General features: G+C 43.5%; 1 protein-coding gene across 10 annotated transcripts in view; it reads left to right on the top strand.

Moving 5' to 3' along the window:
* ADD1 (adducin 1) overlaps window positions 1-18,321 on the top strand; it is an 83,657-nt gene that overhangs the window by 31,706 nt on the left and 33,630 nt on the right. For all 10 annotated transcript variants that reach the window (XM_030801207.1, XM_030801201.1, XM_030801206.1 and 7 more), the window contains exons 2-4: window positions 1,101-1,315; window positions 7,074-7,236; window positions 9,992-10,143. In XM_030801207.1, the coding sequence (XP_030657067.1) occupies window positions 1,121-1,315; window positions 7,074-7,236; window positions 9,992-10,143 (510 nt within the window). In that variant the 5' untranslated portion in view covers window positions 1,101-1,120. The remainder of the gene's footprint in view (window positions 1-1,100; window positions 1,316-7,073; window positions 7,237-9,991; window positions 10,144-18,321) is intronic.

Below are 18,321 nucleotides of genomic sequence, written 5' to 3'. Positions count from 1 at the left end.
CCGAAGTGTGGTTCAAGTTCAGCAGCATTGATATCACTTGGGAATTGATGAGACATGCAGAATTTCAGGCCCCACTCCAGACCTGATGAATCTTAATTTGTGTATTAATTTAATTCCCAGGTGGTTCATATGCACATTTGAAAGCTAACAGGGCGTGGTGGCTCATGCCTGTGATCCCAGCACTTTGGAAGGCCAAGGTGAGAGGATTGCTTGAGACCAGGAGTTTGAGACCAGCCTGTGCAACTCAGGGATACCCCCATCTCTACAAAAAGTTTTTTAAAAAATTAGCCAGGCATGGCAGTGAACGCTGGTGGTCCCAGCTACTTGGGAGACTGAGGTGGAAGGATCACTTGAGCCTGAGAGGTTGACGTTGCAGTGAGCTGTGACCAGGCCACTGCCCTCCAGCCTTGGTGGCAGAACAAGACCCTGTTCCCCTCCCCCTGAGAAAAGAATGTAATGTCAGTAGCCATATTCGCAGAATTTTAAATTTGAGCCATCTTGGCATGTTAGGTTATTAACAAACTGAGCATCTTGACATTGCCGGTACCTGCCATTGTTCTTTTAACCAGAAAGGAGCTGTTAGGCAGGAACATTTACCATTATGTGAGTTATGTGTGAGTGGCTTCTCTTCTGTTAATCTGTTTGGGGGATCCTTTGCAAAACCACTGGCTGGTACTTTATGGGAAAAAAAAAAATCAGAAATCAAATGTCTTTTGGAATAAACTGTGCTGTTCTTAGCAGATCTTGTCTGTGTAGAACAAATCATGTCTGTAAAGAATCACGTGGTCAAAAGTTTAATATTTAGTTCTTTTTGGATTTGTCAGAGGACTTAATTGCTTTGTTAGATTGTTCTCTTGTTCTCTTCTTTGGAACAGTGGCTAGGACAAAACACACCATTGGTTAGTGGGAGGGTGGGAGGTGGTTGATGAGCCACGTGCCTCTGAGGCCACAAAGAAGCCTTCACAGGTCATGGTTTCCACTGTCAGTTGGTCATTACATCCTCCTGTTGAAGATTATGTTTACCAAGCTCATGTGCTCATCATGAAACACTGTTAGACATTGATTTGAAAACAATAATTTCTTTTATTTTGATTCTGTAGGAACCTAGAAAGATTGTACAATGAATGGTGATTCTCGTGCTGCGGTGGTGACCTCACCACCCCCGACCACAGCCCCTCACAAGGAGAGGTACTTCGACCGGGTAGATGAGAACAACCCAGAGTACTTGAGGGAGAGGAACATGGCACCAGATCTTCGCCAGGACTTCAACATGATGGAGCAAAAGAAGAGGGTGTCCATGATTCTGCAAAGCCCTGTGAGAAGAGAAGTCTTTTCTCTGACCAAATGTCATCTTTCCTTTTCTAATACTTCAGGTCTTATGCCCTGTTGTATGAGTGGCATAGTTCATTGATCTTATCACAAGAAATCAGTGCCTTGAGTATATGTATATGGTTGTTGAAAGAATTCAGTTTAGTTCATATTATCAGACATCATAAATGAAAAATCTTCGGTATCGTAAAGGATAGGAAGTGTTAATTTCTCCTTTTTACTCTTGTGACTTTTCTAGAGGGTCTTTATATATTGGGGCAATTTTAAAATTACAATTTAAAATATACCTAGCTTAGGCTGGGTACGTTGGCTCACGCTTGTAATCCCAGCACTTTGGGAGGCCGAGGTGGGTGGATCACTTGAGATCAGAAGTTCGAGACCAGGCTGCCCATCATGGTGAAACCCTGTCTCCATTAAAAATACAAAAATTGGCCAGGCGCGGTGGCTCATACCTGTAATCCCAGCACTTTGGGAGGCCGAGACGGGTGGATCACGAGGTCAGGAGATCGAGACCATCCTGGCTAACATGGTGAAACCCCGTCTCTATTAAAAATACAAAAAAAAAAATTAGCTGGGCATGGTGGCGGGCGTCTGTAGTCCCAGCGACTCGGGAGGCTGAGGCAGGAGAATGGCGTGAACCTGGGAGGCGGAGCTTGCATTGAGCTGAGATCGTGCCACTGCACTCTAGCCTGGGTGACAGAGTGAGACTCCGTCTCAAAAAAAAAAAAAACCAAAAATTAGCCTGGCATGGTGGCGCATGCCTGTAGTCCCAGCTACTTGGGCGACTGAGGCAGGAGAATCACTTGAACCCAGGAGGCGGAGGTTGCAGTGAGCGGAGGTTGTGCCACTGCACTCCAGCCTGGGCGACAGAGCGAGACTCTGTCTCAAAAAAAACCAAAAAAACCCTAGCTCAGTCCTGGGTATATAGTCGGCCTTAACAGTACCTGCTTATTGATTGATACCTTTAGTTAGAGTCAGCATTTTGAGCCACAGTCATGCCCAGCTGTTTTCCAGATTGCACCTTTCAGTCAGGGCGTTGTCTCTGCATAGTTTTCTCATGTTGATGCTGCTGCCTTTGTGTGTGCTTCATCCTTTTTTGTCCCTTCTTCTTCTGATTTGTTCTTACTGTGCCCCTTCATATCAGGGGAGTGTCATTTGGCAGAAGTTTATTGATTTTCTTAAAAAAAGAGATGTTGATCGTCTCTTATGTGCTGTTTAAGGAACTGGGGATTTAGCAGTAAACTAGACATACAAGGCTTTCAGTAGATTTTGTTTAGTTGTTGTTACTGAGGTATAACTTACATGAAGTACACAAATCTTAGGTATATAGCTTGGTGAATTTTGACATAAATGTTGCTTGTGTAACTACCCAGATCAAGTCTCGGACTTTAAGTTCTAGTTGAAGGAAATAAACAATAAAGAACAAGTAGAAGGGCAATGCAGAAAGCAGTAGGATGATTAGATTAAGTGTGACTGTGGCCAGAAAGGCCATTCTCAGGGGGGAAGGTTTAATCTGAACTCAATGACAGGAAGGAGCCAGTCTTTCAAGAATCAAGAGCGGGCCGGGTGTGGGTGCTTGGCTGGGCATGGTGGCCCATGCCTGTAATCCCAGCACTTTGGGAGGCCAAGGCTGGGGATCACTTGAGCCCAGGAGTTCGAGACCAGCCTGGTGAAACCCCATCTCTACAAAAAATATAAAAATTAGCTGGGCATAGTGGCGTGCCCCTGCAATCCCAGCTACTCAAGAGGCTGAGGTGGGAGGATCACTCAAGCTGAGGCTGCAATGAGTTGTGATCGTGCCAGTGCGCTCTAGCCTGGGTGACAGAGTGAGACCCTGTCTCCAGAAAAAAAAGGGAGAAGTGTTCCTGGCTGAGGAACCAGCTAACATGAAATTCCTAGGATAGGGATGGGCTTGATGAGCCCACAGAGGCAGAAGGCAGCCAATGTGGTTCGGCCTGGGAGTGGCAGAGGTCAAGTGAGGTTGGAGAGAGAGGAGGGAGCAGATCCTGGAAGGCTGTGTATGCTGAGATTGAGAGTTTTCATTGCATTCTGTGTATGGCAGAGTCATTGGAGGGCTGCAGACAGGGAAAGGACAAATAGTATTTTAAAGAAAATTATTCTGGGTTTGATTTAGAGAGAAAATTGGCTGGGGCAAGAGAAAAAGCTGTCTTCCAAATGAGAGATCATGGCAGCTTGGGCCAAGGTGGCGTAATAGAGGTAGGAAGAGGTAGATTTGTATGGCTTTCATTTTGAAGGTAGTGTGAATAGGACTTGCTGATGGATGGGGTGGAAGAAGTGAAAGGGAAAAAAAGAATCAGGATAACACCGAGACTTTTGGCTTGAGCAGTTTTCTTACATAAAAACAACAAGAAGCTAAGTAAAAGTGACTCAGGATAGTTGGGAAACCTAGTGTGTGCCAGGCATTGTTCTAGGCACTGGGGATGCAGAGATAAGAGAGTAAAGTTCCTGCCCCCAGGTTGTTTAGAACACAGTAAGCATCAAGGCTGGGCGCGGTGGCTCATACCTGTAGTCCCAGTGCTTTGGGAGGCTGAGATAGGAGGATCACTTGAGCCTAGGAGTTTGAGGCTGCAGTGAGCTATGATTGCACCACTGCACTCCAGCCTGGGGCTTGAGGTTTTGCCAGATGGTTTTTTAGAGTTGGAGATGTTAGCAAGAAAGTGATTACAGTGTAATCACTACAATGGATCTAAGCCAGTGAGGGAGTTCAGAACAGGGGAGGTGAGCCAAGGTGAGAAGGTGTTAGGGTGATGAATGGATGGAAGAAAGCGTGAGCTGGATGCTAGGAGGGGGTGGTTGCAGGGCACATACTTGGCTTTGGGATTGAAGAGGGGCATGGTTACTAGGAATGAGCAGGTGTAGTGCTGACCATGGATGTGGGAGCCTGAGGTGGGTTGGATGACAGGGTCTTTGGAGGAGAGGAGGTCCGAAAACTGAGAGGTATGGAGGGTCCCAAGCTGAGGGTATGGATATTGAACCAGCAAGAGTTATGATCAAAGTAGCACACACAAAGTCCTTAGGCTAGTGACAGCTGGCTGGAGCCAGACGTTAAGATCCCAATTGGTGGCTCCAGGCCCTCACTCAGGACTAAGCTCAGCTCTGTGCCATGTGTCCTTTCTGCACGTACAGGTCATCTGAAATGCTGTTTATGCATAGGGCTCCTGTACTGTGGTTTTCTTCTTTTTGTGTCTTCCTTACCAAGCTTTAAGTTTCTGGATGGCAAGGACCATATTATTTATCAGTATGTATATCTTTAGTGCCTAAAACAGCGCCTGGTACTTAGTAGTGTGTGTCGAATTGAGCTTTCACTAGATCTGTATGTGGATTTGAAAACCATTGAAATAGATCCTTTGAATTTTCAGACTGAGGGCTCCTGAAGGCAAGGAGCTTGTTTAATTTAGCTTTTGCTTCCCCTGTGACCAGCACTGTCTGTGATGTTCAGGAGATGCCATCTGTATCTCTTACTCTCTTATCTTTTTTTTTTTGAGATGGACTCTCACTCTGTCACCCAGGCTGGAGTGCAGTGGCGTGATCTTGGCTCAATGTCGCACCTCCCGAGTTCAAATGATTTCTCCTGCCTCAGCCTCCCGAGTAGCTGGGATTACAAGCGTGCACCACCATACCCAGCTCACCGCAACCTCCTCCCCCTGGGTTCAAGTGATTCTCCTGCCTCAGCCTCCCAAGTGGCTAGTATTACAGGCATGAGCTTCCATGCCCGGCTAACTTTTATATTTTTAGTAGAGACGAGGTTTCACCATGTTGGCCAGGCTGGTCTCGAACTCCTGACCTCAAATAATCCGCCTCCCTTGGTCTCCCAAAGTGCTGGGAGTTACAGGTGGAAGCCACTGCGCCCGACCTATCTTTATTTGCACATATCTCCCTTTCTCTCTCTTTCTCTCTCATTGCATTGTGCTTTGATAACAAAGATGGCTAAATAATCACCATGTTTTGTTTTTTTCCTTTGTTTATTTCTTGCTTGCAGTCAGAGTACCTCTCAGCTTTTCCCTTCCTCATGGATGACTACAAAATATGATCTGCGACATTATTTGTCATGGTTTGGTAAATAGGGGGTCCTCAGAGGGCTCTTGACAGACATTCTATTCTACCCTTAATTAACAGCAATACATGTATTTGTTGTGTGCGTCTCCCAAGTGATAGGTACTCTTAGACTGTCCCTTGGCAATTTCCTGCAATATGTTTTCAGCTCAAGCAGTGACAAACTAGAAGTAAATTTGATGTGGATTAACATCCAGTGAACTTACATTTTCATAATGGATATCATTTATAATTGTTTGACGAGGTATTTCTTTCTTTCTTTTTTTTTTTTGAGACAGAGTCTTGCTCTGTCACCCAAGCTGGAGTGCAGTGACACGATCTTAGCTCACTGCAAGCTCCGCTTCCCGGGTTCACAAGATTCTCCTGCCTCAGCCTCCCGAGTAGCTGGGACTACAGGCACCCGCCACCACACCCAGCTAATTTTTTGTATTTTTAGTAGAGATGGGGTTTCACCGTGTTAGTCAGCATGGTCTCGATCTCCTGACCTCGTGATCCGCCCGCCTCGGCCTCCCAAAGTGTTGGGATTACAGGCGTGAGCCACTGTGCCTGGCCGATATTTATTTATTTACAGGGTATGTGAAAAAATTATTTTAGTGCAGGTTGGGAATATAAATTATCTGTATTGTTATAATAGTGATTTTCTATTAAAATCACCATCAATCCAATTGCACTTTTTTTTGCCTGATTTAGTATTATTTGGTAAACAATGGATGGTTAGGGTTTTTTCCACATTTAAAAGTCATTTGAAAAGTATTTTGAAGAAAGTACTGCAAAGGATAAAGTAGAATATGATAAATTACTAATAATTCTATCACTAAAAGGATTACAATGAACATTTTGATGTATTTACTTTTTTTTTCTTTTTTTTGAGACAAAGTCTTGCTCTGTCGCCCAGGCTGGAGTGCAATGGCACAATCTCGGCTCACTGCAACCTCTGCCTCCTGGGTTCAAGCAATTCTCCTTTCTCAGCCTCCCAAGTAGCTGGGATTACAGATGCCCACCACCACGCCTGGCTAATTTTTTATATTTTTAGTAGAGATGGGGTTTTGCCATGTTGGCCAGGCTGGTCTCAAACTCCTGACCTCAGGTGATCTACCTGCCTTCGCCTCCCAAAGTGCTGGGATTCCAGGCATGAGCCACTGCGCCCAGCCAATGTATTTACTTTTAATCTTTTTCTATGTTTAGGTATGTATTTGCTGTAATAAGGACTGGTTATACTGCTTGATAACATTGTCACTCAAACATATATCAAGAGCAATTTTAGGCCATTTAAGTTTTTTTAGCTTTTCATGTTGAATGCATGCGTAGAATTCCCAGTGTATTTGATCAATCCTCTGTTGATTGAAATGTAGGATGTTTTTCCCTTTTATCAATAATGCTGGAATGAACATCCAAATGAATCAGTCTTTGAGCACTTCCTTCAATGTTTCCTTAAAATAGATTCCTAAGAGTAGAATTCCTGTTCAGAGTTTTAAGCTTTTATTGTATTAAATTACTTTCTAGAAAAGAACGTACCAGTTTATATTCTCAGCAGTAATGTGCGAGAATATCCGTTTGCCTTTCCAGCACTGGATGAAAACAAAAAATTGGTCTACGTGATAGCTACTCCTGACCCCCTGCCCAAGGAACAGAACATAAATGGTATCTCAGTGTTTAATATTTTTTATTAGGCTTTCTGTGAAGAACTGGAGTCAATGATACAGGAGCAATTTAAGAAGGGGAAGAACCCCACAGGCCTATTGGCATTACAGCAGATTGCAGATTTTATGACCACGAATGTACCAAATGTCTACCCAGCAGCTCCGCAAGGAGGGATGGCTGCCTTAAACATGAGTGAGTAGTTCCTGATTTTTAATATATGTTCTGTAGTTTTCAGGTAAAATTTCCTGAAGATTGCTCACGTGAAATAAATGGGCATATAACTGTGTAACATAACAGAGTTGAGTATTTTGAAAATTAATGTGTTTTCGTTAGTCATAGTAAAAGATAGGCTGGAATTCTGAAATCATCTTGAATGTTGCAGACTCCTCTTTTCTTAGCCAGTGAGACTTTGTTATTTCCGAGGCAGATCACTTTTTATGTGTCTTCCCAGCCCCTATGTAGATTAAAATAAACTAATGAGAAATAATGCTTGTGGAGTAGCACATCAGTTTTGCCTGGCCAGCATTTCTTACCTAGCATTCTTCACTGCTGTGTCCCAACTAGTGAGAAAGAGAATTCTAAAAGAAAAGCCAGAGTAAAAGTACTGGATGGGTGAATGTGAGCAAAGAATGGTCAGCTGTGCAAGAATGGAGCTTTGCCATGGCAACTGAGTTTGTAAATGTTAACATGACAAAGCATCAACTAATCTGAGCCACTGCATATTGTACCTTGGATTAGTCTCTGATGGGTCTGGTTGGATAGTCAAATCTGATTGCCCGAAATAAGGTACTGGTTTCTGTTAGATCTGCTGACATTTGCTACTTACCTGTCTGCTCTGTGGTATTCTTAGAAGTTGAATAGCATTCACCAGATCTGATATATATTGTAATTAATGTCTACAGAATATTAAGAATCACATTTAATCCATAGCTCAAACCTCCATCCTGAAATCACATGGCCACCACCAGGAAAGTTTTCATGTGGATTCCGTTTTTTTTGTTGTTACTGTTTTTTTTTTTTTTTTTGAGATGGAGTCTCGCTCTGTCGCCCAGGCTGGAGTGCAGTGGCGCAATCTCGGCTCACTGCAAGCTCCGCCTCCCGGGTTCACGCCATTCTCCTGCCTCAGTCTCTGCGAGTAGCTGGGACTACAAGCGCCCGCCACAACGCCCGGCTAATTTTTTGTATTTTTAGTAGAGACGGGGTTTCACCGTGGTCTCGATCTCCTGACCTCGTGATTCGCCCGCCTCGGCCTCCCAAAGTGCTGGGATTACAAGCGTGAGCCACCGCGCCCGGCCTTGTTGTTGTTGTTTTTGAGACGGCGTCTTGCTCTGTCTCCCAGGCTGGAGTGCAGTGGCGTGATTTCAGCTCCCTGCAAACTACCACCTCCCAGGTTCAAGCTGTTCTCCTGCCTCAGCCTCTCGAGTAGCTAAGATTACAGGCACGCACCACCACACCTCACTAATTTTTGTATTTTTAATAGAGACAGGTTTCGCCATGTTGGCCACGCTAGTCTCAAACTCCTGACCGCAAGTAATCCACTTGCCTCAGCCTCCCTAAGTGCTGGGATTACAGACATGAGCCACCACACCTGGCCCATTTCTTCTGTATTAATTAGCAAGAATGTTCTGTCAGGAGAAACTTCCCTTCAGTTCTTTTGGTTACCTGGTGGTACAGTGTAGGAAAGGCAGGATCCTTTTCCGAAATAATAAGTTGGTTTCCAATCGTCCTTCAGTGATGAACAGTTAGTTTTTTTTCTTTTTGTATTATTTGAATTTATGATTTAAACATAGTCAGTGTGTTTCACATCATTGCAGTTATTATCCGGATTTGTTGAGAACTTTCCTTCTGAATGGATGTTGAATTTTGTGAAATGCTTCTTTTCTCTCTGTTAAAATGATCCCTTAGTCTTTCTTCTTTAGTTTGTTATGGTGAATTATGTTTATTGTTTTTTGTTTGTTTGTTTTGTGTATTTATTTATTTGGAGATAAGGTCTTGGCCCTTTCACCCATGCTGGAGTACAGTGGCACAATCACAGCTCACTACAACCTTGAGCTCCTGGGCTTAAGGGATCCTCCACGCCTGGCTAATTTTTCTCTTTTCTTTTTTCTTTTTTTTTTTTGAGACAGAGTCTTGCTCTGTCACCTGGGTTGGAGTGCAGTGGTGCTATCTTGGCTCACTGTAAGCTCCGCCTCCCGGGTTCACGCCATCACACCATTCTCCTGCCTCAGCCTCCCAAGTAGCTGGGACTACAGGCGCCCGCCACCACGTCCAGCTAATTTTTTGTATTTTTAGTATAGACAGGGTTTCACCTTGTTAGCCAGGATGGTCTCGATCTCCTGACCTTGTGATCCTCCCGCCTCGGCCTCCCAAAGTGCTGGGATTACAGGTGTGAGCCACTGCACCCAGCCCATATTGGTTATTTCTATCTCCTTTCTTTCGTTAAGTCTGGCTAGAGGTTTATCTTATTATTTGTATTTTATTTTTAATCTTCTCAAAGATTCAACTTTTGCTGTAATCAGAAAGCCTTAAAAACACTTTTCTTCTCTAATGTATACGTTTAATGCTGTAAATTTCCTTTTAAGCACGCTTGACTGCACCCCACAAATTTGGCTATCTTTTTGTTATTGATTTCTAACTTAATTGTGTTAGTATTGGAAAACAGTCGTTATGAAATTGTCTTTGAAGTTTTCAAGACTTTATTGCCTAATGTGGAAGATAAATATCTCAGAACCATTAGTATTTGATTTACATTTGATAAGAAATGTTGATATTTGAGGCTTTTTGGTAAGTCTCGCTTTGTTGCCTTGGCTATTCACAGCTGCGATCATAAGCACTACAGCCTCAAACTCATGGCTTCAAGTGACCCTCCTGCCTTAGCCTTCTGAGTAACTAGGACTACAGGCGTATACCACCGCACCTGGCTGAGTTTTGTTTTTCTTTATTTCAGGTCTTGGTATGGTGACTCCTGTGAATGATCTTAGAGGATCTGATTCGATTGCATATGACAAAGGAGAGAAGTTATTACGGTGTAAATTGGCAGCATTTTATAGACTAGCAGATCTCTTTGGGTGGTCTCAGCTTATCTACAATCATATCACAGTGAGTATTAAATGGGCTAGTAACTGAAAGATAAATGAAATATTTTGTGTCTGGCACCGCCTCTTTCCATTTAGGAGAAGAGGGAAGCAGGCTGAGCTTCAGTGAGTCTTGGAATACCTCTTCTGATTCCTGACTACAGAGTCTAATAACCGGAGAATCAGCCAGTTTGGGTTAAAAGTTACAGGAACAGCAGTTCTTGAAAATTTCTTTCTTGTGTGCTAACCTAATAAAACAACTAAGTGTTTACCAGATTGTACACAGTTTCTAAAATTATTTTTATGCTTAACCTAAGAATGATGATGTTTTCTTTCTTAGTCTGACCAAAGCCTTCCATCTCTCAAACTTATTTCTTCAGCTACTCCAGTTTTAACTGTTTTTCAACGTTATTAGGATCTCTTTTCCTTCATTCTGGGTGTCTGCTTTCTCTGGACCAAGTGCTGCTCTAACTGTGGTTGTATCAGTGGACAACATGAGTCCTTCCCTTGTGGACAGTCGCTTCTTCATCCCAGTCCATTAGCCTATTCTTCACTCCCTATTTTGTCCATCTTGTATTTCATAGTCCCTCATTTCAGCAACACTCTGCCAATCCTGTACTATCCCTCCCAGCTTCTGAGTAGCCAAATCCTGCTGTGGAAGTCCTCCCACCAGAGCCCATTGCCTTTCTCCGTAGATTCACAACCCAAATCTCAAATGGACCCATGACTTAGCCTAGCAACCATAACTCATCTCTCTTACAACCTTACTAGTATTCAAGCCTTCTCTACTATCTTTGAGACTCCTGACCTCCTTCTTCCACCAAATGACCTCATCATGTCACAGAAAAAATGGGTACCCTTACTGACATTTGTAGCCATTCTGTACTCTTGACCACCTGTTATAATGTCTTGGCTTCTGCCTGTAGCCAGACTTTGCTCCCCTGGCTTGGAATTCCACCCTTCCTGCCTTCTTCTTTTTTTTTTTTTTTTTTTTTTTTGAGATGGAGTCTCGCTCTGTCGCCCAGGCTGGAGTGCAGTGGCGCAATCTCGGCTCACTGCAAGCTCCGCCTCCCGGGTTCAGGCCATTCTCCTGCCTCAGCCTCCTGAGTAGCTGGGACTACAGGCTAATTTTTTTGTATTTTTAGTAGAGACGGGGTTTCACCATGTTAGCCAGGATGGTCTCGATTTCCTGACCTTGTGATCCGCCCGCCTCGGCCTCCCAAAGTGCTGGGATTACAGGCATTTAGCCACCCTGCCCGGCCCCTTCCTGCCTTAGATTCACAGTGCATTGCCAGGGTTCTTCTGTTCCTTCACTCTTTTGTAGAGATAGCTTCTTCCTTTGAATTGCTTCCTTCCTTTGGTTTTAAAACTTGTTCCAGTCTTCTGTTTTTTTCATGTAATTTCTTTTAAAGGATATTTTAAATTGTTAATACAGTGCCTGCTTTTTGTATCAAGTGTACCTTATGCAGATGTCTAAAGAAAAAGTTGTAATTCCACCAATACTTCCATCTCTCTTGAGGCAAGCAGTGTGTGCGCTGTTCAGATTGCTGAAATGTTTCCTCCGTACTCACACACACATAGGTTTTTCTGCACATGGACTCATAACCAGCGGTGCTTCGTTAAGCTCCATTCTGGACTCAGAGGAATGCTAAGCCTCCTGAGGTGACGGTCTGGAGCTCACCTTGTGATTAGTGTGTTGTGCCTCTGGGACTTGATATTGGTCTCTGCCAGAGAGACTGAGTTGCCTTCTATCCATCTGTTCTTGTTTCCGCTTAAATGAACTTTTCAAAATGCAAGCTTTACCATGTCATGCTCTTGTGTGCACACGCTCACTCTGTGTAGAATGTCACCGCTGCTTTATTCCCCTGTGGCAGTTACCCCCATCCATTCTGTATGTTTAGCTGTTGCTGTCCCTCTCTGCCCACAGGAATATAAATTCCAAAGCGAGAGCCTCTGTTGTGGTCCCTGCTGTGGCCCCGGGACCCATGGCACAGAATAGGCATGCAGTAAACTTAGGTGAAAAACTGAATGAAACCTCCGGCTGAACTGAAATTACCTCAGTAAAGTTGTGAACAAGAGCTCGCTGGAACCTTCTGACATTTGATTGGTGGGTCCAGTTAGCCTAGCACAAATGCCAGCTCCCTTCCTGGTGCCTGCAGGGAAATTGCTGGCCTCTGTCATCTAATTATACTTGACAGAATGCTCTGGTGGAGATTTAGTGCTAAATTGTTGCCTGAAGATTAGTGCCATGAAAATGTTACAGCTGTGATCGGAAATGTAATCCCTAACTGTAATAACAGCTTCATGTTCTTTGCAGGTTTTAAAATGCTGTTTGCCTAGTCCTATTTTGAATGCTGATTAAATAAGTTTGAATTGGTTAAATTGCTTGTTTTCTCCTTCTTTAATTGTTTAAGAATTGGCAAAATTAAAAAAGTGTTTTCTCTTCTGTAAATTATCTCCATGGGGCTTAATACCGAGTAAAAAGAACTGCAAGTTACCTAAAATGTTTCCTATGTCTTATAAACTAGAACTAGAGAATCTTTAAGGAAGAAAGGTTTTGGTTTATTTTGCTTTACTATTATGGCATCCGTTTCTTATTTACAATCTAGGTATGGTACAGACGCTTAACAGATAAGCAAATACTAACAGTATCAACAAAAAGTGACAGCAGGTCATTCTGCCCTTTCTTTGAAAGAGGGTCATAGGGATTTTCTGCTAAAGGGATTTAAAATTGCTAACAGGTGTTAGAAGATTGGAGATGATTGTCTGAAATAGATCTTTAAGATTGCATTGGATTTGGAGAAGTGTTTGTGGGGGCTTGGGGGAGGGGGACAAGACAGGGTGGCCCAGTTAGCACAGTGGACGGGGCTTCCTCTCTCGGTGGCACTTAGCTTATGGCTTGACCTGCCCATCCTGCTGTCAGTGGAATGCTGTCAAGGCTTCACACCTGCAGAACCTGGCAGGTGCTTGTTCAACTCCATTCTGGATTCCAGAGAATGCTAAGCCTCTGAGGTGATGGTCTGGACCCACCTTTGTGACCAGTGCCCTGTGCTTCAGGGACGTGATAGTAGTCTCCTCTGGAGGTACTGAATTGGGTACTGCATTGGTCTGCAACAGGAGAGTCTCATTCTTCATACACAGAGAAGGGGCAGTACATGTGTGGGAAGAGACACAGGGAGAGCAGTGCTGGTCTGACGGGGAGGGACCACTGCAGAGGAAACTGACTTCAAAATGTCCTTCTCTATTTTTACTTGATGTTTGTAATTTTGCACTTTCTCCTTTTTGCTTTAGGTTCAGAGAATTGAATGTTTTAAGCCTTTAAAAATTAAAATATGTATTAATCTGTTAAGCTTACAGTTGGAAATAAATCTTAAGTAAAAGAAGGAAACATTATTATATTAATTACAGCATTACTATTATTATTATTTTTGAGACAGGGTCTCACTCTGTCACCCAGGCTGGAGTGCAGTGGTGGAATCTCGGCTCACTGTAACCTCTACCACCTCGGTTCAAGTGATCCTCCTGCCTCAGCCTCCCAAGTAGCTGGAACAGGCATGTGCCACCATGCGCAGGTGTGCACCACCATGCCACTGGCTGATTTTAGTATTTTTAGTAGAGATGGGGTTTCACCATGTTGGCCAGGCTGGTCTCAAACTCCTGACCTCAAGTGATCCGCCCGCCTCAGCCTCCCAAAGTGCTAGGGTTAAAGGCGTGAGCCACTGCACCCAGCCAATAATGAAAAATTTTAAGAGTCCTTAAGTATTCAGCAGTAGATAGGAGATGGCTCAGTTATTCAACACCAATTTGAGAAAATGTTGTATACTATGAAAAACAATTACAAAGATCATGTAGAACAAGTGAAACATGAAAAATGAAAGGTATCAGAAATGAGAAAATACGAAATGTATACTGTTTACAGCTATATGAAATATGTACATATATATGGAGAGAGAGAGACAAAAGAAAAATGACTGACAAAAACGGTTGTGTAATACTTTTTAAATGTGGAACCTGACAGCATGCTTCTAAAATTTAGATGAAGAGCGGAAGGCCAAAAATAGCTAAGACACTCCTGAAGAACAGCTAGGCAAGGAGATTTTTCCTACCAGATGTCAAACTTAATATAAAGTGGTGGCAATTAATATAGTGTCCTTTGGGTAAAGGAAGATGCAGAGGGATCAGTAGGGCCAAATTGCATGCATTGAAACAGACATGCTGTAGTCGCCATTGCAGCTCAGCGGGGTGGGGGACAGACTTGGCAATGATGGGTGCTGGGATGCTTGGGTAGAAAAGTCACAAGTGGAAATAATTATGTGAGACTTCTATACTATACATAATCACAAAGCAATCCCAGTGAATTAAAGATTAAATGTGAAATATAATACTTTAACAATTTTAGGACTAATATAGGTGAAAATCACTGGCCTAAGGAAAGATGTCTTATGACACAAAAATCACTTATCATAAAAGAAAAGTTGGATAAATTTGTCTACATTTAAAGTAAATAAAATTTTTCCTTATTAAAAGATACCATAGGCCAGGCGTGGTGGCTCACGCCTGTAATCCCAGCATTTTGGGAGGCTGAGGTGGGTGGATCACCTGATGTCAGGAGTTCGAGACCAGCCTGGCCAACATGATGAAAACCCATCTCTACCAAAAAATACAAAAAAATTAGCCAGGCATGGTGGTGTGCCTGTAGTCCCAGCTGCTGGGGAGGCCGAGGCAGGGGAATTGCTTGAACCCTAGAGGCAGAGGTTGCAGTGAGCTGAGATTGTGCCACTGCACTCCAGCCTGGGTGGCAGAGTGAGACCCTGTCTCAAAAAAAAGATAAAAGATACCATAAAGACAGTAATAATAAAAGCCGCAACCTGGAAGGTGTGTCCCACATGTAGCCAACAGAAATTAATATCTGGGGCTGGGTGCGGTGGCTCACGCCTGTAATTTCTGCACTTTGGGAGACCAAGGTGGGCACATCACTTGAAGCCAGGAGTTTGAGACCAGTGTGGCCAACATGTGAAACTCCATCTCTGCTAAAAATGCAAAATTAGCCAGGCGTGGTGGTGCGCACCTGTAATCCCAGCTACTGGGAGGCTGAGACAGGAATCACTTGAACTTGGGAGGTGAAGGTTGCAGTGAGCTGAAATTGTGCCACTGCACTCCAGCCTGGGTGACACAGTGAGACTCCGTCTCAAAAAAAAAAAAAAAAAAAGAAATAATATCTGGAATAGATAACTGTCAGTAAGAAAAAGACAAACCAGTATAAAATGGACAAAAGGCAAGAAAGGAATTTCACAGAAGGGGAGATAAGAATGCCTTATAAAAATATGAAAAGTTACTGAAATCATTTAGTCACCAGGAAATTATAAATTCATATCACAATGAAATGCCATTTTATAGACATCAGATTTTTTTTGTTTGTTTGAGACAGAGTCTCACCCTGTCACCCAGGCTAGAGTCAGTGGCATGATCTCCGCTCACTGCAAGCTCTGCCTCCCAGGTTCACGCCATTCTCCTGCCTCAGCCTCCCGAGTAGCTGGGAGTACAGTCGCCCGCCACCACACCTGGCTAATTTTTTTTGTATTTTTAGTAGAGACGGGGTTTCACCATTTTAGCCAGGATGGTCTCCATCTCCTGACCTTGTGATCCGCCCTTCTCGCCCTCCCAAAGTGCTGGGATTACAGGCATGAGCCACCATGCCCGGCCACTAGAATTATTGTATTTCTTAAGCTAATTGATAGATACATGGATGTTTGATTTATTACTATACTTACGTTGTCTTATATCTTCTAAATACCCTTGTATGTGTGTTTTTAAAATAAAGGCTTTTAAAAGAAGCAAAACAAAAAAAAATCTGAAACTTAATCTTTTCTTATTTTCATCCTTAATTTTCTTAATTCCAACCAGTACATACAGAGATCCCTTGTTTTATGTTTTGTTTTGACTGAGCTTAGCAATTAGACAGCTGCTTGCTTTTGTGTTAAATAGTTTAACAGGTCAGCATGGGCTGGATGCAGTGACTCCCGCCTGTAATCTCAACACTTTTGGAGGCCAAGGCAGGAGGATCACTTGAGCTCAAAAGTTTGGGACCAGCTTGGGCAACATACTGAAACCCTGTCTCTATTTAAAAAAAAAAAAAAAAAAAAAAAAAAAAAAAAGGTCAGCATGCTTTTTAAGATAAAGGAGGCTGGGCACGGTGGCTCACGCCTGTAATCCCAGCATTTTTGGAGGCCAGAAAAAGTGGGTGCATCACTTGAGGCCAGGAGTTTGAGACCAGCCTGGCCGACATGGTGAAACCCCGTCTCTACTAAAAATGCAGAAATTATCTGGGCATAGTGTGCCTGTAATCCAGCTACTCAGAGGCTGAGGCAGGAGAATCGCTTGAACCCGGGAGGCAAAGGTTGCAGTGAGCTGAGATCGTGCCCCTGCACTCTAGCCTGGGTGACAGAGTGAGCTTTGTCTCAAAAAAAGAAAAAAAAAAAAGATAAAGGAGCTGACTTTAGGAAATAGAAAGCAGGGCTGACTCAGCATTGCAAAGAAGTGGGTCATAGGGATTTGTAGAGACTGGGTGTTGTAGTTCACTATCCATGTAAATGACCCCTAGCAATGATTTAGTGTTGCTGCTCCCACTGCCACTAATGATGGTAATAATGGGTAGATGCTGTTTATTGCGAGCTTTATTGTAGACACAGGCTCTTCCATCCCCACTTAGTCATGAGGAAAACAGGAGCTCAGGGTGCCCAGAACACCATAGCCAGTTCTTGGCAGAGCTAGGATTTGAACTTAAGTCTTATCTGACTTTGGATTTTGTGCTCTTAACCCTGTTATGCTCTACAGAGACAATCAGGTGAGTTTAGCCTACAGATCATATAAGGGGAGACAGGATAGATATAGATGTCTGAAAATTAAATTGTAGAAGGGGGTTAGAATTTGTTCTGTGTTATATACTAGAGGCAGTGGTGACAAACACAGGAAAACAGATTTCTTCTCAGTGCTAGAAAGAACGTTTTAATCCTTAAGTCTCTCCAGCATCTGTTTATCACAGTGCTTCAGCGCCCATGACATGGTGGGCTCTCAGTGAGTAGGTGGTCATTTCTTTCCTGAATGAATAAATGAGGGAGGCTGGGGTAAGCATCCTCATCACTGAAACTAAAACAAGCAGACCCTGGGTATGCTTCTGTTTGGGCCACCACAGAAGAAATCACTATATGGGTTAGGAAGCTGGACTAAATACCTTAGGTCCTTTTCAGCCAACACTCATCTCCACCTATCCGACCCTAGTTAGGATTCTGGGTTCCTTAACCCAGTAGTAAATGTATTTGAACTTAATCTTTAGGAAACCTTTTGAACCTATACCAAAATCATTATAAAAGCTAGATTGAATATTTTTTTTTTAAATTTTTTTTTTTCTTTGAGACAGAGTCTCGCTCTATCGCCCAGGCTGGAGTGCACTGGCGTGATCTCGGCTCACTGCAAGCTCCACCTCCTGGGTTCACGCCATTCTCCCGCCTCAGCCCCCGAGTAGCTGGGACTGCAGGCACCCGCCACCACGCCTAGCTAATTTTGTTTTTGTATTTTTAGTAGAGATGAGGTTTCACCGTGTTAGCCAGGATGGTCTCGATCTCCTGACCTCGTGATCTGCCCGCCTCGGCCTCCCAAAGTGCTTGGATTACAGGCGTGAGCCACTGCTCCCGGCCTAATTTTGTTTCTTAGTAGAGACAGGGTTTCTCCATGTTGGTCAGGCTGGTCTCGAACTCCCAACCTTGGGTGATCCACCCGCCTCAGCCTCCCAAAGTGCTGGGATTACAAGCGTGAGCCGCCACGCCCGGCTTAGATTGAATATTTTTGAGGGCAGGTCTCTTCTTTTTTACTGCTGTATTCCTAGTGTCTAGCATATGCTTGATGCATAGTGTAAACCAAATCTGCATTGAATTAATTACTGGGAGAGAAAAACATATTGTGGAAGAGGCAAACCAATGAAGGCAATGAGGATGTGGTGTAGTAGAGACTTAAGAAATGGATTATGCTGGGCACAGTGGCTCACACCTGTAATCCTAGCATTTTGAGAGGCTGAGGCAGGAGGATTGCTTGAGCTCAGGAGTTCAAGACCAGCCTGGGCAACTTAGTGAGACCCCATCTCTACCAAAATAAAAATTAAAAAAATAGCCCAGCTTAATGACTTGTGCCTGTAGTCCCAGCTACTCAG

This window comes from Nomascus leucogenys, chromosome 20 (assembly GCF_006542625.1).
Source record: "Nomascus leucogenys isolate Asia chromosome 20, Asia_NLE_v1, whole genome shotgun sequence".
In the NCBI taxonomy this organism is placed as follows: Eukaryota; Metazoa; Chordata; class Mammalia; order Primates; family Hylobatidae; genus Nomascus; species Nomascus leucogenys.
This window is presented reverse-complemented; position numbering and strand designations above follow the sequence as displayed.